Below are 20306 nucleotides of genomic sequence, written 5' to 3' on the forward strand. Positions count from 1 at the left end.
ACTGACCTAACTGAAGGTTCCTGAAGGAGGAGTTGGGTTTTTTCATTTGTTTTCGTAAGTGGATGTGGTTAGAGGAATTTCAATTCCCTGATTTTTTTTTTTAAAGAATAGATTTTTCAGTTGCATTTGCATCTTTTTCTAAGAAGAAAAGTCCCCTCAGGAATAGCAAATGGCTTAAAACTCAAATCACGAGAGCTCAACTGATTTTTCCAAGCACCTAAATCAGGCCAGTATGAATTATCAAAAAATATCATTAGGTTTTTAGGCTAGGTTGGACAGGGAAGTTTTGTGAAAGTCCTAGGGAATAGCCAGTCATTCACTACATGATAAAGTTCTCAATAATAATAATCATTGTGGGATCTGTTAAGTGCTTACTATATACCAAGGACTGTACATATATACCAAGTACATGCTGGGGTAGATACAAGATAATCAGTTTGGACACATTCCCTGCCCTACATGAAGCTGTCTAAGAGGGAAATCTCCATTTTACAGATGAGGAAACTCAATGTCCAGGTGATGAAGCAACTTTTACCTTCCTTAATATCAAGGTGTAAGACAGCAGTCAATCAGTTAATGGTATTTATTGAGTCATTATTGGGTACAGAGCATTGTACTGTGCTTGGGAGAGTACAGTTCAATACTTCCTTGCCCAAAAGCAGCCTACAGTCTAGAAAGGGAGATAGTCATTAAGATAGACTTTAAAATAAATACAGTTATATTAAAGAAATAATATTAATAATAATAAAATTTATTAAGCGCTTACTATGTGCAAAGTACTGTTCTAAGCACTGGGGAGGTTACAAGGTGATCAGGTTGTCCCGCGGGGGGCTCGCAGTCTTAATCCCCATTTTACAGATGAGGTCACTGAGGCACAGAGAAGTCAAGTGACTTGCCCAAAGTCACACAGCTGGCAATTGGCAGAGGTGGGATTTGAGCCCCTGATCTCTGACTCCAAAGCCCGGGCTCTGGAAAAAAAAAAAAGCACAGATAGGCAGCACAGTCAGACCACCAGCATCAAAGCAATGCTTGCTTGTCCCGTTTCACCTTTGCTAGATGGGATGTGTGAAGAGAAGGAATAAGCCAGGATGAGCCAACAGCTGCCCTATGGTGAGCTGAAATGGGGTAACAACAGAAAAGATGGAATTTATTGATTGATTGATTCATTCATTCAGTCATATTTATTGAACGCTTACTGTGTGCAGAACACTTTAGTAAGTGCTGTGTCCAACCTGATTTGCTTGAATCCACCCCAGCAGAGCTTAACAAATGACATTATTATATCTCTCCCTTCTAGACTGTGAACCCGTTGTTGGGTAGGGAACGTCTCCATACGGTGCCAATTTCTACTTCCCAAGTGCTTAGTACAGTGCTCTGCACACAGTGAGCACTCAATAAATACGATTGATTGATTGATTGATTGATTGCTTGGGAGAGTGCAATACAACAATAAACAGACACATTCCCTGCCCACAAGGAGCTTAAATCTAGAGGAGAGGGAGACAGATGTTAATATAGATAAATAAATTACAGATACGTAAATAAGTACAGTGGGGCTGGGAGGGGGAGGAACAAAGGGAGCAAGTCAGGGCGTCACAGAGGAAGTGGGCAAAGAGGAAAGGGTGAGCTTAGTCAGGGAAGGCCTCTTGGAGGAGATGTGCCTTCAGTAAGGCCTTGAAGGGTGGGGGTGAGTAAATTGTGTGTCAGATTTGAGGAGGGAAGGTGTTCTGTACCAGAGGCGGGACATGGTTCTAGGGTTCAACAGCTAGATAGATGAGATCGAGGCACAGTGAAAAGGTTAGCATAGAGGGTTTTGAAGATGGGGAGAGTGATGGGCTGTCGGACGTGAAGGGGGAGGGAATTCCAGAGCAAAGGGTCGGGGACTTCCTTCCAGCTGCCCGCCCCCTTCCCCAGCCCCCCCTTCCTCTGGGTTTCTCAGTCTTCACAACTCTCTGTGTAGCAGTCATCTAAAGATGGGGTAAAAGGCATGCTTCTGCCCTCCTTCTTGGCTCTGCCTTGCCGAACGGTGCCGTCCAGTGCAACTTCCCGGCATCCGATGCAATAAAATCACAATGAGTGGTCAGGGGGTAAAGCGTTCTGCTAGTGATGGACATCGCAGCCCACGAATTTGTGTCAAAAAAGGTCAGTCGTGGTGCTACCATTGAGTCACCCACCCATCAGTTCTCATCGAATCCAAATAAATTAAATTCCCAGTGAGTCAATGGCTACGGTTACATCTTTCTCATTCCAGGAGGCTCCTCACGTACACAACCGCCGGGTTATCTCCCCAACACACTCACGCTCACGGATGCAGTCTTCCCGACTGCAGTGTCACCTTTGAACCCAACTGTCGTCTCTGAACTCTACCTACTCATAAGGAGAAAGTGACCGAAACTGAATGTCGCGGTTCATCCATCGGAGCTGAAGAAAGGGCCATAAGAGGGAGCTGATGCACTGTTGTTCAGAATGGGGATGGTTTCACGGGCCCTTTTTCTGTTCTCCCTGTTTTCCTTGCAGCCATTTGTTGACATTTTCAGATCTGGAATGAGGTGGATGAGGCAGGGATTTGCATTCGAGGCAGTATGCTATCCAAAGCGGTGAGCTCATTCTTAAATTTTGCAGATGACAGGACCCCATTCTGATCTCACCGTCTATTGTCTATCTCGCCGCCAACCTTTCGCCCACATCCTCCCTCTGGCCTGGAACGCCCTCCCTCCTCAGATCGGACAGATTATTGCTCTCCTGCACTTCAAAACCATATTGAAGGCACATTTCTCCTCTCTCCTCTTCTCCCACTCCCGTCTGCGTCGCCCTGACTTGCTCCTTTCTTTCATCCTCCCTCCCATCCCCACAGCACATATAATAATAATAATAATGGCATTTATTAAGCGCTAACTATGTGCAAAGCACTGTTCTAAGCGCTGGGGAGGTTACAAGGTGATCAGGTTGTCCCACGTGGGGCTCACAGTCTTGATCCCCATTTTACAGATGAGGTAACTGAGGCACAGAGAAGTGAAGTGACTTGCCCAAAGTCACACAGCTGACAATTGGCGGATCCAGGGTTTGAACCCATGACCTCTGACTCCAAAGCCTGGGCTCTTTTCCACTGAGGCACGCTATATCTGTTATTTATTCATGTATGTATATTAATACCAGTCTCCCCATTTAGATTGTGAGCTCGTGAGCAGGGAATGTGTCTGTTATCGTATTGTACTCTTCCAAGCGCTTAGTACTGTACTTTGCACACAGTAAGTGCTGAATAAATATGAATGAATTAATGAATGATAATCAGGAAGACCATTCAGAGGCAGTTGAGCATTTTTTTTTTTGCCACAAAGTGCATGGGAATACCTGCGCCTTAATGAATGAAACCTTCTTCTAGCTGTAATGTTTCCAAATTGTAATATTTTCCCACCGCGGCCTTTAGCAACAAGATGCAGAGTGAGCAGACTTAAGCAGCGTGGTCTAGTGGATAGAGCACGGCCTGGGAGCCAGAAGGAACTGGGTTCTAATCCTGACTCTGCCACTTGTCTTTCTTTGTGACCTTGGGCAAGTACTTCTGTATGCCTCAGCTACCTCAGCTATGAATTGGGAATTAAGACTGTGAGCCCCATGTGGAACAGGGGCTGGGTCCTCTCTGTTTTGTTTGTATGTTCCCTAGCACTTAGTACAATGCCTGGCACATAGTAAGCACTTCACAAATGCCATCATTATTATTATTATTATTTGGTGGCTCAAATCTGTGCAGGGGAAGCCCAGTGTTAAAAATACATTTTTTAATTTTGGTTGTTTTTTTATGGTGTTTGCTAAGTGCTTTCTCCGTGTCAAGCACTGTTAAGTGGTGGGATAGATGCAAGTTAATCAGGTCGGACTGAGTCCCTGTCCCACACGGACTCGCCTTCTGAGTCGGACGGAGAACGGGTACCGAATCCCCATCTTACAGAGGAAGAACCTGCAGCACAGAGAAGTTAGGTGACTTGCTGGTAGGTCACGCAGTAGGCTAGTGGTGGGGTGGGATTTGAACCCATGTCCTTGGACTCCAGGCCCGTGCTTTTTGCACTAAGCCGTGACCGCTTTTCCGCACTGTGCCCCACGCTAGCCTGTCTTTGGAACTCTGATCCCCACGGCACTTCACCCCTAGCTGTGTCCTGAGGGGCCTCAGGTATTTAGAGGGGCTAGTGGAGGCATGCAGGGCAGCTCACCGACCATCAGCCTTGTGGGCTCAGCCGGGCACTGTCCCTTCATACCGTGTTTGTACAGATTGCTGAGTTTGCCCTGTGAATCCGTGTGTTTTGGATAGACGACATTGCTGGCGGTAGTAGCAGTAGCAGCAGGAGTAATAGTATTTGAGTAACTATTGGATCCTAGGCACTTGGGAATTACAAAACACTGAAGTGACATTCCCTGTCCACGTGGAGCTTGCACTCTAATAATAATAATTATGATATTTGTTAAGCACTTAATAATAATAATAATATCGATGGCATTTGTTAAGCGCTTCCTGGGTGCCGAGCACTGTTACAAGGTAATCAGGTTGTCCCACGTGGGGCTCACAGTTTTAATCCCCATTTTACAGATGAGGTAACTGAAGTCCAGAGAAGTTAAGTGACTTGCCCAATGTCACCCAGCTGACAAGTGTGAGCCCACTGTTGGGTAGGGACCGTCTGTCTCTATATGTTGCCAACTTGTACTTCCCAAGCGCTTAGTACAGTACTCTGCACAAAGTAAGCGCTCAATAAATACGATTGAACGAATGAATGAATGGCAGAGGCGCTATTAGAACCCATGACTGCCAAGCCCGTGCTCTTTCCACTAAGCCACACTGCTATGCTGATGGAGGGAAAGACATAAAGTATTTAAAAATAGAGAATCAAAGTGATTGGATATACAATTGAGTAATATATAAACAGAGATATAAAGGATGGGCATGAATAAGTGCTGGAGATGGCTGTTGTCCCCAACAGAGATGGGGCAGAGATGCCTTGTTAGTACCACCCTTCTCCAAACCCCAGCTTACTGTTTGCCAAGAGACACGGGAAAGTTCCTTGGGTAGGTAGGGTGAAGGGAATGCTGATGAGCTACCTCATACAGTGCCCGGGGCCTCCTGTCTACCCCATCGCTTCGTTCAGTGCTCGGCCCGTGGTAAGCGCTTACTAAAATACCAGTTATTATTCGTGCTGTTATCTGGGAGACCCAAACCTAGTATTTCCCCCTTTTCATTGCAGGTTTCCAAAAAGTACAGTGAGATTGAGGAGTTTTACCAGAAGCTGGCCACTCGTTACCCGGAGGCAGCTCTCCCACTGCTCCCGAGGAAAATGTTGCTCGTCGGGGAGTCTGATATCCGAGAGCGAAGAGTGGCATTCAATGAAATAATGAGATACGTCTCGAAGGACGCCAACCTAGCCACAAGCCCCGAGTTGCTGGAATTCCTAGGTAACCACACAAGCTCTATTGGGAAGCATCTTTCATCTCCACAGAGCGCCGTGACCCCCGCTTCAAGCCTTCCAGTCAGATGGAGGAGAACTGGAATCTCAAATCCAGGCTCTGGCATGGGGAAGAGATGGCACTTTGTGCCTCTTCGGGGGCACGCCAGCCCCTCCCCTGTCCAGAATCACCCCAAATTCAGGTGCCCCCAGGACCCTGAATCTTTCAGGTGACATTCTGCTTCTCATCACAAAGTGAATTTCATGGAAGCAATAGACTGTAAGCGCATTGTAGGTAGGGAATGGTCCTGTTAACTCTGTTGCCTTGAACTCTCCCAAGTGCTTAATCAATCAATCACTCAATCGTATTTATTGAGCGCTTACTGTGTGCAGAGCACTGTACTAAGAGCTTGGGAAGTACAAGTTGGCAACATATAGAGACAGTCCCTACCAAACAGTGGGCTCACAGTCTAAAAGGGGGAGACGGAGAACAAAACCAAACATACTAACAAAATAAAATAAATAGAATAGATATGTCCAAGTAAAATAAATAGAGTAATAAATATGTACAAACATATATACAGGTGATGTGGGGAAGGGAAGGAGGTAAGATGGGGGGATGGCGAGGGGGATGAGGGGGAGAGGTACAGAGCTTGCTCAATTAATACCATTGATGATGATGATGATGATGATAATGAAGAATCAATCAATCAATCAATCGTATTTATTGAGCGCTTACTATGTGCAGAGCACTGTACTAAGCGCTTGGGAAGTACAAATTGGCATCACATAGAGACAGTCCCTACCCAACAGTGGGCTCACAGTCTAAAAGGGGGAGACAGAGAACAGAACCAAACATACCAACAAAATAAAATAAGTAGGATAGAAATGTACAAGTAAAATAAATAAATAAATAGATAAATAGAGTAATAAATATGTACAACCATATATACATATATACAGGTGCTGTGGGGAAGGGAAGGAGGTAAGACGGGAGGATGGAGAGGGGGACGAGGGGGAGAGGAAAGAAGGGGCTCAGTCTGGGAAGGCCTCCTGGAGGAGGGGAGCTCTCATCAGGGCCTTGAAGGGAGGAAGAGAGCTAGCTTGGCGGATGGGCAGAGGGAGGGCATTCCAGGCCCGGGGGATGACGTGGGCCGGGGGTCGATGGCGGGACAGGCGAGAGCGAGGTACAGTGAGGAGATTAGTGGTGGAGGAGCGGAGGGTGCAGGCTGGGCAGTAGAAGGAGAGAAGGGAGGTGAGGTAGGAGGGGGCGAGGTGATGGACAGCCTTGAAGCCCAGGGTGAGGAGTTTCTGCTTGATGCGCAGATTGATCGGTAGCCATTGGAGGTTTTTGAGGAGGGGAGTAATATGTCCAGAGCGTTTCTGGACAAAGATAATCCGGGCAGCAGCATGAAGTATGGATTGAAGTGGAGAGAGACACGAGGATGGGAGATCAGAGAGAAGGCAGAGAAGAGAAGCAATAAGACACCTCAAGGCCTGGGGTGGGGATGCGCTCTGCTCCCTTCCCACATCAGGACTAACTCTTTTCTGGCACCTCCTCTTTGTGGCTGAGTCCAAGGCCTCTCCTCTGACAGAAGTGTCTTACCAGAGATCCCAATTCACATATACCAATTCATGTATATATATATTCACATATACAATTCACATATACCAACCCTTCTTCTCTTACAGTGGGGTACAGGGTTCTCCTGGAGTCGGTTAGATCTAGGTTTTTCTCAAGTCACTGTTTTATCTTCTCAGAATCCCCAGCTCCCTCATGTTTTCCCTCACACAGCTTACTGCCGGGGTGGGTTTCCATCCCCTCTTGTCCTCAATCACACTGATAGGGCTTCTGGCTCCCAGACTCGAGGCTCACCGGTCTGGAGAGAGGCAGGGCTAGTGGTTAGAGCACAGCCCCGGGAGTCAAGAGGACCTAGATTCTACGCCCATCTCTGCCACTCATCTGCTATGTAGTTAACAATTACCATAAAAACAAACAGAAAAAAAGGAGTCCAGGTGAATGTCCAGTGGATATTCCCTGAAAGGAACGGGTTGACATGCTTCCCCTTTCCTTCCCCCGCAACAGGAACCAAGCCGTCAGATGCTCCTGACTTAAGAGGAGGAGACAACCCTCATCTGGAGGAAGAAGACAAAGGAAGAGACGCCGAGTTCTTCGACTTTTTTGAACAGTCAGAGACAGCATCCGTGGAAACCCCTCATCAAAAGCCCTTGAAAGATCAGGAGGCCGAGCAGGATTTGGAAGATGATGAGGAGGAAGAAATTATGGATCCTCTTGGCATAATGAGGTACATTTTCCTGTTGGTTGAAGTAAGCACAGTCACCTCCCAAAATGCATGTTTTGACAGAATGAGATGACAGAAATGGGGAAGGTACTTCTGACAACCCTTGTCTGTCTGGACACAGCGTAGCACAGTTTGGAAGAAACAGTTGTATTCATTCAATCGTATTTATTGAGTGCTTACTGTGTGCAGAGCACTGTACTAAGCACTTGGGAAGTAAAAGTTGGCAACATATAGAGACGGTCCCTACCCAACAGCGGGCTCACAGTCTAGAAGGGGGAAGTGTGCGTTGTTGGCCAAGATGTGCATACTATATGGCACAAGTTTTCCTTAATGTGAAATTATTGGAGAACACACCCTGCTTATGTGCCCCTCCCCCAGCCAGAATTATCCCCAAGTCCAGGTGTTCCCAAGATCTCAAGGCACTCAGGTCATAGATATCAAAGTAAACCCCAAACATCACTTCCCAAATTACTACCCCCATCCCAGGACTCTTTCAAAATGGTATCCCAAATAGCAAGTGAATCGTCTTGGGGCCAGTTAGCCAGTCCTACTTTGAGAGGGCTCATTGCTGGGTTTTGGAGAGGTTCTCTCACTCTCCTGCTTCCAGGGATCATGTCCACTGGAAAGCAGAGGCCTTGAACTCCGTGGGTTTAACCCAGACTCTAAGGGTAGGAACCTTAACCAGGTTTTAATGTATTATGCACTTGACAGTAATGATCTTAATTCGAGAACAACTGCTAGTAAATTCCAGCTATCAGAATCACCTTCCCCCATCATCTCATCACAGGACCCGTTCTCTTTCCTGCAAAATTAGCCCTGGCCAATTCCTTTACTTTATCTGCAACCATCCTGTTTCAGTGCTCCCTTTCTCAGACAAACCCCAGCCAACTGTGCGGAGGGAGACTTGCTCCCCGGATTCACACTCCTGCACCCCCAAAATGGAGAAATCTCCCGCAGCGCCCTATCTGAAGGATCACGCAGCTCCTGTTCACTTAAAATTGCTGCCCTTTTTCTGTTAGCTCTCCCATGCCCCTTTCCCATAATCCTTCCCTGTCCCCCTCATGTCCTCAGGGTCCTTTCCAGAGTCAAAAATAAGTGTGTGACTTCCTGCCTCATTTATATGTAAGGGCTAACTTGAGAAGGTCACGCCACCAATAAATGGATGGTTCTTTTACCTAAAACTTGTGGGTTTCTTTCCCTGTCTCCAGGACTGGCGTTACCTAGAATGATCTTCTCAGAAAATCACCATAGCTTGGCTTTCAGACAGTCAACACTGCGGACCACCTTATTTTCCTTGAAACATTATCCTACTTTGGCATCACTGACACTCTACTCTTCTGGTTCTCCACCTGCCTATCTGACATCTGTCTATATATTTTTTTGCAGGGCCACCTCTCCCTCCCACCCTCTGACAGAGTGGAATCCCTCAAGGCTCAGTTCTGAGTTCCCTTGTATTCTCCATTTACATCCACTTCCTTGGAGAGCTCACTCACTCCCATGGCTTCAATTGTCATCTTTACATGGATGATTCCCAAATTTAAGGGGGTGAGCCACAGTGTACTTTCTCAGGTGATTAGTACAGTGCTCTGTACACAGTAAGCACTCAGTAGATACGATTGAATGAATGAGTAAATACTGTTGATTAACTGATGGAGCAGGCTGCTGAGAGACATAAAACAGAAAGGGACTACAGCACCATGAGCTGTGGAATAATGTAGTTAAGTCATACAAAGAGGGTCCTTGGCCTCATCTTTTCTCTCGGTTAATAAATGAATGGTATTTACTGAGCACTCACCGTGCTGCAGAGCACTGTATTAATCGCTTGGGAGAGTACAGTACAACAGAGTTGGATAGACACAATCCCTGCTCATAAGGAGATCTAGAGGAGGAGACATAAAATAAATTGTGGGTATGTGTATATATGCTGTGGGGCTAGGGGTAGGGTGAGTAAAGGGTACAAATCCATGTGCAAAGGTGATCTAAAAGGGAGAGGAGGTAGGGGAGATGAGGGCTTAGAAGGGGTAGACTTCTTGGAGGAGATTCAGTTTTTATCAATCAGTCATATTAATTGAGTGCTTACTGTGTACAGACCACTGTATTAAGTGTTTGGGAGAGTGAAGTGTAACAGAATTGGTAGACATGTTCCCTGCTCACAATGAGCTTTCAGTCTATAGGGGAAGACATACATTAATATAAATAAATAAATTATGGCTATGTACGTAAGTGTTATGGGGCTGAGATAGGGGTGGATTTTATTATTATTAAGTGCCGTCGAATCGTTTCCGATTCATAGCGTCTCTGTGGATATACTTTCTCCAGAACATCCTCTCCTCTGCCATAGTCTGTAACCTTTCTAATGGTTCTTCTGTTATAGTTATGGTGAATATTGGGTGCAAATCCAAGTGCAAGGATGATGCAGAAGGGAGTGAGTGAGGAGAAGATGAGGGCTTAGTCTGGGAAGGCCTCTTGGAGAAGATGAGCTTTTAATAAGACTTTGAAGATAGGGAGAGTGACTGTCTGTTGGATATGAAGAGGGGAGGGCATTCCAGGATAGAGGCAGGATGTGGGTAAGAAGTTGGCGGTGAGATAGATGAGATCGAGGTACAGTGAGTAGGTGTGGAGCCTCTGTTGTAATTTTGTGCTGGCCAGGCGGGGTAAGGATAGCTTTTAGCCCCTTGACCCCTGACTCATCAGGCCAGCCAGTCCAAGAAATTGAAGAGCGATGATTGATATCCCCATAGTACGCAATCTGCTTCTCATCTACTTTCCTGCAGTTGTAGAAAAGTTCCATCATTAATTTCAATCATTCATATCCTTCCAGAGTGAATGCATAGCTGTCATTCAATCCATCTGTGTCTTGATTAATTCTTGTAATTCCTTAGCGAGTTACTGGAGCCCTGTGGCTGGTTGGGAATCTTCCCAAATTCCAGATCAAGAAACTTAGATGTGAGACCCAAATTGCAGTAATCAATCAATCAGTCAGTGGTATTTATTGAGGGCTTCGGTGGTGCAGAACGCTTTACTCAGCACTTAGGAAAGCACAATTCAGCAGAGTTTGGTAGACAGGTCCCTGCCTACAAGGAATTTACAGTCTACTGCTGTACTTGCAGTTATTTCTGAGGCATCCTCCTCACCCTCCTGTCCTTTCCCCTGCCCCTCCCGGGACTCATTAGGAGAAAATGGGCATGAAAACTCCCCCAGGCCCAGCAGGAGGGTGTTTATTATAGGAGGAGAAGGTTTCCAGTCCTGTCAGGGTCCCATCTGGATAATTCCCTGCTCTATAGAATTGAAGAGCAAATAAGGTTGTGGGCAAGGATCTTGTTTTATCGTACTCTCCCAAGCACTTAGTCCAGGGCTATGCATGCAGTAAGTGCTCAGTAAATAGCAATGATTAGGTCTGTGGTCTCTAGGGAGCAATCCCAAGGCACCGAGGAATTTCCCCAGACCTTCACACCCAGCTCACCCTACACAGGAGAGAGGGCCAACCCGTTCTCCTGTTACCCCGAGCGGTCTCCTAGACGTAGGAGCAAAGTTGGAGGAAATGACAGAAGTTTGGCTGCTCACCCACTAGACTGTAGGCTTCTCATTCTAGAGTGTAAACTCGTTGTGGGCAGGGGACGTATCTACCACCTCTGTTGTTATATTGGGAGAGTATCATTATATTGTACTCTCCCAAGAGCTTACTACAGAGCTCTGCCCTCAGTAAGTGCTCAATAAATATGATTGATTGATTAAGAAGTGCTTATTCCTTGTTTCCCCTGGGAGGATAGAGGCTTTTGGTGTATTTACACCAACAGAATATGGATCAAAAATCAGAATGACTTATCATCCCAGCATCTGAAGGAAATGAGAGCAGTTGAGGAGGAAATCGGACAAGGGGAAATTAGAAGTTTGAATAAATATGGAAACGACACCTGACTGCCAGCCCCCAAGTGATTAATATCGGGTAAGCTTGTTATCGGTAGGGATACATGCCTGCTAATTCTGTTGTATTGTACCCTCCCAAGCACTTAGTACAGTGCTCTGCACATAGTAAGTGCTCAATAAATACCATTCATTGATTGATCCTGGGATTCAGGAGGGCACCTGCCACATACATTGTCTGTATGTGACATGATGTGTGTGGAAAGGGGTGGGTTTTGGGGTATTGCACATTTTTGGCAGAATGAGTCTTTTAACCCGCCTGCAAAGTTATGCTGGGTTTGGGAAGTGGAGTTGTGTGTTTGGTCATCTGAGATTTTTAGGGAGCTGTCTAGTACAAGCAGAAAAGATGGGAAGAGGTGAGGGTTTTGTATTGAGAAAGCAAAAGTGATAACATAGCTAAAATGCTCTAAGAATATCCAAAGATGTCCAGTTTATTGTCCCAGTCCTTGAAGATATATAGAAGAGTTCTGGGGTAAAAGCTATTACCTTGTAAATAACCACTTACTGAAGTTTTGAGAACACAGACTATTGTTTGGATTTCATTTCTTAAAACTAAAAGTTTGTTCAGAGTAACAAATCCGAGAGAGACTCTAATTTCCAGGGACTCAACCTTTGAATCGGAAACTGTCAAAAGTTGCTCTTTTTCTGGATAGGAAAATCTCCATTGGACATTGTCATGGATTTCTCGCTTGTCCCAGTGAAAGTAGCAAGGATTCAGCAGACCAAAAAATCTCAGCTATTTTGCTTTCTTCTTCTGGGTGATTTGATGGTTGGCTTGTCTCCCGTGAACATTGCATGGCTGACAATTTCCATTTTAATAAATATGAAGAAAACTAAGGAATACTAGAGACCTGCATCCTCAAAATATTACTACTACTACTAATGTGGTATATGGTAAGGACTTACTATGTGCTAAGCTCTGTTCTAAGCACTGGGGTAGATACAATATAAGCAAGAGTTAATCACACTGCCTGTCCTACACATCAGAGCTCATAGTCTGGTGGGGAAGGAGAGCAGGTATTTAATTTAATTCCCATTTCACAGATAAGGAAATTGAGGCCCGGAGAAGTGAAGTGAGTTGCCCAGAGCCACACAGCAGGCAAGTGGCTGATCCGGGATTAGAGCCCAGTTCTTCTGAATCCCAAGCCCGTTTTCTTTCCGTTAGGCCACACTCCTTCTCTATCCAATCCATCCTGACTCCCTGGAGCCTAAAGCAGAGTTATGAGTTAGGTCAGGCTTTTAATACAGCTCTCTACACTTGGTTGGTGCTCAATAAGTTGACTGATTACATGTGAGTTCTGATCAGGGATGGGGAAAGTTGGTTGACACCTTGTAAGCTCCTTGTGGGCAGGGATCATGCCTGCCAACTCTTTTATATTGTACTCTCCCAAGGACTTAGTACACTACCCTGTACACAATAAGTACTCAGTCAGTCAATCAGTGGTCCAACCTGATTCGCTTGTACCCACCCCAGCACTTAGTACAGTGCCTGGCACGAAGTGAGCTCTTAAGATACGCCACAATTACTTATTATTTATTACTTATTCCAAGTCTGTTGAGATGGAAAACTTTCCCAGAGGTGCAAAAGCATTTTCTCACCCCTGAATCCAGGTCTCCTGTTTTATCCTCCAGCGTGGATGCATGGAACAAGTCAAACAGGACCAAGCCTACTACACTTCTGTGTTGTAATCCAGACTGTAAGCTTGTTGTGGGCAGGGAACAGGTCTACCAACTCTGGTATATTGTACTCTCCCAAGCGCCCAGTACTGTGCTCTGCACACAGTAAGTGCTCAATAAATATGATTGATTGATTGGTTCAGACAGCTCTGATCATCTCAGCCATTTTTCTATGGTATTTACAAAGCACTTACTGTGTGTCAAACATTGTTCTAAGTGCTGGGGTAGATATTAATAATAATAATAATTATTATTATTATGGTATTTGTTAAGTGCTTACTATGTGCCAAGTACTGTTCTAAGCACTGGGGTAGATACAAGGTAATCAGGTTGTCCCATGTGGGGCTCACAGTTTTAGTAATAATAATAATAATAATGATATTTATTAAGTGCTTATTATGTGCAAAGCACTGTTCTAAGTGCGGGGGAGGTTACAAGGTGGGGCTCACAGTCTTAATCCCCATTTTACAGATGAGGTAACTGAGGCATAAAGAAGTTAAGTGACTTACCCAGAGTCACACAGCTGACAATTGGCAGAGCTGGGGCTTGAACCCATGACCTCTGACTCCAAAGCCTGTGGTTTTTCCACTGAGCAACGTTTTAATCCCCATTTTGCAGATGAGGTAACTGAGGCACGGAGAAGTTAAGTGACTTGCCCAAAGTCACACAGCAGACAAGTGGCAGAGCTGGGATTAGAACCCACATCCTTTGGCTCTTTCCACTAAGCCACACGCTGCTTCAGGTTAATCAGGGTAGACACAGTCCCTGTCCCACATGGGGCTCACAGTCCAAAGTAGGAGGAGGAACAGGTGTTTAATCCCCATTTTACAGGTGAGGAAATTGAAGCATAGAGAAGTTAAATGACCTGCCCAAGGTCACACAGCCAGCAATTGGCAGAGCCAGGATAAGAACCCAGGTCCTTTGACTCCCGGTCCCGTGTCCTCACCACTAGGCCATGCTGCTTTTCCAATAGCCATGCCATCATGCAGTAGTTTCAGAATTCTGATGATCTTTTCAGAACTACTAAATTTGCCCAGCAGTTTCCAGAGCACAGATGTGCTGACAGAATCAGTTGTGTTGTTTACATCTTTTAACATCCCATTCTGTGCCATTCTCCTGTTTGCGACATGCAGCCAAGATTTATCTGCTGCACCACACTGTAGTGTGAGTCCACACTGTGACTCCAGGATCATCCGAACAATGACATTTTTCAACAGCCGACTGTTGAATGCTGGCTAGGATTTCGCCAGCAGTGGAGAACAGTGAGCAGTCCGGATTAGCGCAGTGTGATCCTATTCCTTCCTCCTTGAGCATAGTGATGATGGTGGCAGCTTTGAGATCCCCAGTGATCCTCGTGTTCAAGAATTCACAAAGTAACAAGGGAGAGAGATCAAGGCCGAGGCGTCACAGGCTTCCTTTCTGCCTGAAAATAGTAGCTAAAACCACCCCCGCTGATTCATCAGGTTCTCATCTCCTTCCCCCTTCTCGCTTTCTCTCTCTACTTACATATAACTGTATCTAAATATATGGTGATTTACGAAAGAGTGCTTCCTCTTCACTGGCTGTATTAATATGATGACTTCTCTTCAGGTACAGTCTTATTAAAATATCATTTTCAGAAATACTTTCCAAGAGATATTCTTGGTGCTTAGTGAGCTATAGTGTGACAAATATGGAAGTGCAAATGGTGTCTGGTGGGCAGATTCCCCAGGAAATGACGAACGGGCCTCATTTTCCTCGTAGCACCTGAGGAAGGTAAAGGTGGGGGCTTTTGCTTTCCTCTTTAGTGTGTGGGACCCCACTTTGTCAAGGTGGAAACCCCAGGATTTGCTGTTGTCTGTTCCTGCAGGTACATGGGGTAAACTGTGTGGCTCAGGGGGAGACTGGAATTCATGCTGAATAGGGGAATTTGCATGTGAGTCGAAAGCATAATTCGGACCTTCTGTTTGCACCAGTCAATCAGTCATGCTCATTGAGCGCTTACTGTGTTCAAAGCAGTCATCCATTCATTTATTCAATTGTATTTATTGAGCACTTACTGTGTGCAGAGCACCATACGAAGCGCTTGGGAAGTGCAGTTCAGCAACAGAGACAATCCCTGCCCACAACAGGCTCACAGTCTAGAAGGGGGGAAACAGACGTCAAAACGAGTAAGCAGGCATCAGTAACATTATTATAAATAAAAAGAATTATAAATATGCACATATCATTAGTAAAAATAAATAGAATTATAAATACATACATATATACACAAGTGCTGTGGGGCGGGGAAGGGGGTAGAGCAAAGGGAGTGAGTCGAGGCAATGGGGAGGGGAAGGGGAGCAGAGGAAAAGGGGGGCTTAGTCTGGTATGGCCTCCTGGAGGAGGTGAGCTTTCGTAGGGCTCTGAAGCGGGGAAATAAACTAATTTGGCAGATTGGAGGTGGGAGGGTGTTCCACGCCAGAGGTAAGACGTCGGTCGAGGTTGACGGCGGGACAGGTGAGAACGAGGCACAGCGAGGAGGTTAGTGCCAGAAGAGCAGAATATGTGGACTGGGATATAGAAGGAGAGAAGGGAGGTGAGGTAAGAAAGGGCAAGGTAATGGAGAGCTTTGAAGCCAATAGTGAGGAGTTTGTGCTTGATAAACAGTGTGCTAAGCACTTGGCAGAGTACCAAATGACAGACTTGGTAGAGGGTCTCATCATTGGGACCCTCTAGGAACAGTCAGGGCTGTACAATATGCGGTGAGTGCTAGGCCATCACCAACCAAACCCAACAGTTCTTGCTCTACCTGTTGTGCTCGTTCTGTTTCCTCACCCCCTGTACCCAGGATGCCACCGCCCATTCCCATCAAGCCCCTCACTCCTCCTTGAAGCCCTGAGCCTACCTTTAAAGTTCATGTGACAAAAGTGTCTTTGTTTGCAGCTTGGAGAATAACAGGTCTTAATAACCAGTGTTAAGAGAACCGCACCTCAACCTGGGCCCTGGGTTTGTTTGGTTAACCCTTTTCTTCATCTCCTCTTCCTCTTTTCTTTTTTCTCTTCTCTTTATTTATATTTAATTATTCTGTTTTCTCCCCCTTTGATCCCCTTTCTTCTCCCTCGACGAGCTCTGTTGCAAACGTTCCCGTTTTGGGGGAATCCATTGTGGCCGACGTGGAGATTGTTGGCGGCTTCCCCAGAGAGCAGGTGAGGCAGGGCGTGGCTGTTGAAGAGCTGAGGGGCTCTGCCTGAGCTGAAGTTTGTTCCGTCCTGGACATGGAGAGGCAGAACCACCATCCTTTGAAAAGCAACAGATAGCTCGATTGACAGAAAGATAGAGATCTTCAGAAGAACCTTAGACATTCTTGAGAACAGAAGGGTAGACTATTGTTTGGGTTCAGAAAGGAAAGGTCTCGCAGCCTCCGGCTGGTCAATTTGGCTATAAAATCAGACCCCAGTAGGCTCTGCCATGAGAACCTATTTCATTGCCATTGCTGTTGCCCGTTCCTCTGCCCCCAGAGGATTCTGGACTTTTCCTCCTAGAAACACGGTTTGCTTTATTAATAATAATAATGGCATTTATTAAGTGCTTACTATGTGCAAAGCACTGTTCTAAGTGCTGGGGAGGTTACAAGGTAATCAGGTTGTCCCATGTGGGGCTCACAGTCTTAATCCCCATTTTACAGATGAGGAAACTGAGGCATAGAGAAGTGAAGTGACTTGCCCAAAGTCACACAGCTGACAGTTGGCGGAGCCGGGATTTGAACCCATGACCTCTGACTCCAAAGCCCGGGCCCTTTCCACTGAGCCACGCTGCTTCTCCGAAATGAAATTTTTATGAGATTTTTAATGAAAGCTTGATCCCAATGTTTCAGAAATGCTTGGGGCAATAAACCCTTGGCCATGTCTTCAAACCCTGATGGGGCCCTGGCCCTCTCCCCCTCCCCTCGCAGTCCTACCCTGCCTCACTTACACCGTAGAGGTGACCCAAAAGACCACAGGATTTGAGGATCTTTCCCTCTCTTGATGCAGGTGGGTTGCTGTAGCACCTGAAAAGCTGCTGTAGGGAGTAGCCCAAAGTAAAGGGTAGTAGCAAGTGTGCTTATTAAGCACCAACTGTGTGCAGAGCACTGTACTAAGTGCTGGGAAAGAGTACAGAGGCAGGAATTAAACAGATCATGTCCCTGGAGGGCCTTGCAATCAACAAGCTTCTGTCATGCACCAACATGGTTCAAAATGCCTACCTGATTACAAAGTGAATTACAAATTCAAGGCAGTGTCATATTAGTGTAAAGCAAAAGCCAAATCATGAAAGGAATCAAACTTTTTTTGTTGTTCCGAAGTTCACAAAGACTCAACTAAACTGATAACAAATGTCTGTTGTGTTTGAATAGCACATTAAAACATGATCACTTGTAACCACCCAGCAGACATATGAGAGTTCCAGGGTGCAAGGTTCAGTACCTAAACCATATTGATGAATTTTGATCAAAATAAGGAGGGTGGATTGAAAATACTGTATTCCCGGAATCCAGAACGATTTAAGAGCTCTTGGACACCAGAGAACATTAACCTCCTTTGTGATTTGTTTGAGCGTAGTCCAAAAGAGACAAGCAGTTCTCTTTGGGGCAATAAAGGCATAAGCAGAAGTACAAGAGAAAGCTGAAGAATGTGCTAAAAGCTTTTTCTTACAAATTCAAGGTTTCTAACAGTTGGTAGGTGACCGGCAATTCTGAAAAGATTTTTGTAATCAACTTCTTGAACTACCAGGTGAAGGATAACTCAGACGGCTGATGTTATTATCAGTAGCAAAAGCCTCATTTATCTCAGTAAAGAAACTCAGTACCTGATTGAGGGGGGATTTGGTGAACTAGGAGACTTCATTGAGATGCCATTTCTTCCCCCAAAGGTAATGGTGTGCTAGGGCTGAGTTCTTTGGGACCCCTAAAATGAGGATGCAGTGCAGCAACTGTAAAGAGTAAAGAGAGTCTAAAGGCTTGTTGGCAATTTTTGGAGGCATGGAAAGGAGGAGGGGGAAAATGGAGGAGACCCAAGGAAGCACAGTGCAGTGCCAGGGGTTAAAGAGATGCGAAACTTTCCAAGGTACATGATTACACCCAAGCCTCCTTGTCCGTGGCCTCCTAAATCAGCCGATCTGCCCCCACAAGGTGAGGGTACCTGAAAGAAAGAAGAGAAATGAATTGCAAGCACAATATAAATCCAATACAAGAAGAAGCAAGTTGAAAGATTTTATGAGTAAATCCAGTGCTGGGGCTGAGACGCTGCCAGCTCGGGATTCAGCAATCCCACGTGGGCTCAGAATAACGGAAAATATTTGGAACATCAATATTGATGTCAAAATTTTATTTTGGAATTCCTTTCATCAATTTTTATTTATTCGACTATCACAGTCCTTTCAAAATGTGTAGTACTCCAGGTGGATTTTTAAACCCTGTCTGTATTCAGGTTATATTTTCAGAATTTCCGTGCCAGCTGTCAAGGACATTTTAGGGTTATTAACGTTACGGTTGGTACACCGGAAAAGAGGCTTGAGACAGACTTGACGTCGACATAGCATTGAACTGCATTGATGATGAAAGGAAATTTCAAATGAAATAACTACCTGCTATCAAAATCTTAAAGCAAAATTTGCATCAGGCTGAAAAGTCTTCTTTTCAGAAAGTTTGACTTTTGGCTAAGGCCTCTCAGGTCCTACACTGCCCACTCTACTTACCTCCTCCAACTCATGAGCTGCCCTTCATTCTCTGTCCCCACATTCATGAAATCCTTCTTTCCACTCAGTTACTGACCTAAAGAGCAAGTAGGGTTTGAATGAGCTGTTAAAAGGAACTTTCCAATTTTAAGGTGTAGGTGGCTCAACGGTTAAGTGTTTTGGACGCTCAGGTATTCAGTTTTGGTTTTCACCGTTTTATTATTCATTCCCCTCATCAGAGTGATGAATTATTTTCTGCCAGTATTTTGCAAGGGGATTTATAGATGTCACATTCTGGATAATAAGCCCCCAGTTTTCCAGCCAATGTAAATCTAAAAGCGATTTTGCAATCTGCAGTCTTACCCAGATACTGGCACTTCCACATGGTTTCTCAGAGTTGTAAGTAACTCTGTTGTCCCCGTCTTCATAGAAATTTTCATTCTCATCATTGCCATCGAAGAGTGTTGTAGTGCGTGCGCTTTCGATGGGAGTGGAGGTCACCAGCTGTCCGCAGACAACCCTCTAGCCAGATTTAGAAGGCTAGAGTTTAGGGACGGTCTGAAACCAAAGTTGCTCTGAAGTGGACAGAAGTAAGCACAGGAAAAGTTCAACAGTGATGTAAATCAGAATGAAGAAAGAATCAAGCAGAGGTATACAATCACTGGTATTTAGTGAACTCTCATTTGATGCAGAGCACCTAAGCGCTTGGGAGAGCACAGTTGTTGCTGAATTGTACTTTCCAAGCACTTAGTTCAGTGCTGTCCACACAGTAACTGCTCAATAAATATGATTTCAAGGCTGTCCATCACCTCGCCCCCTCCTACCTCACCTCCCATCTCTCTTTCTCCAGCCCAGACCGCACCCTCCGCTCCTCTGCCGCTAACCTCCTCACTGTACCTCGTTCTCGCCCGTCCCACCGTCGACCCCCGGCCCACGTCCTCCCCCTGGCCTGGAATGCCCTCCCTCTGCACATCCACCAAGCTAGCTCTCCTCTTCCCTTCAAAGCCCTACTGAGAGCTCACCTCCTCCAGGAGGCCTTCCCAGACTGAGCCCCCTTTTTCCTCTCCTCCTCCCCCTCCCCACAGCACCTGGATATATGTTTGTACCGATTTATTACTCTATTTCTTTTACTTGTACATATTTACTATTCTATTTATTTTGTTTATGATGTGCATCTAGCTTTATTTCTATTTGTTCTGATGACACGTGTCCACATGTTTTGTTTTGTTGTCTGTCTCCCCCTTCTAGACTGTGAGCCCGCTGTTGGGTAGGGACCGTCTCTATATGTTGCCAGCTTGTACTTCCC

At 45.5% G+C, this 20306-nt stretch overlaps 1 protein-coding gene across 2 annotated transcripts in view; it reads left to right on the forward strand.

Moving 5' to 3' along the window:
* HS1BP3 (HCLS1 binding protein 3) overlaps positions 1 to 20306 on the forward strand; it is an 88522-nt gene that overhangs the window by 9037 nt on the left and 59179 nt on the right. The window contains exons 2-4 of one of the 2 annotated variants that reach the window (XM_038751777.1): positions 2252 to 2597; positions 5226 to 5433; positions 7510 to 7729. In XM_038751777.1, the coding sequence (XP_038607705.1) occupies positions 2583 to 2597; positions 5226 to 5433; positions 7510 to 7729 (443 nt within the window). In that variant the 5' untranslated portion in view covers positions 2252 to 2582. The remainder of the gene's footprint in view (positions 1 to 2251; positions 2598 to 5225; positions 5434 to 7509; positions 7730 to 20306) is intronic. The other variant, XM_038751776.1, reaches the window with a different exon arrangement.

Source organism: Tachyglossus aculeatus, chromosome 9 (genome assembly GCF_015852505.1).
Source record: "Tachyglossus aculeatus isolate mTacAcu1 chromosome 9, mTacAcu1.pri, whole genome shotgun sequence".
NCBI classification, from domain to species: domain Eukaryota; kingdom Metazoa; phylum Chordata; class Mammalia; order Monotremata; family Tachyglossidae; genus Tachyglossus; species Tachyglossus aculeatus.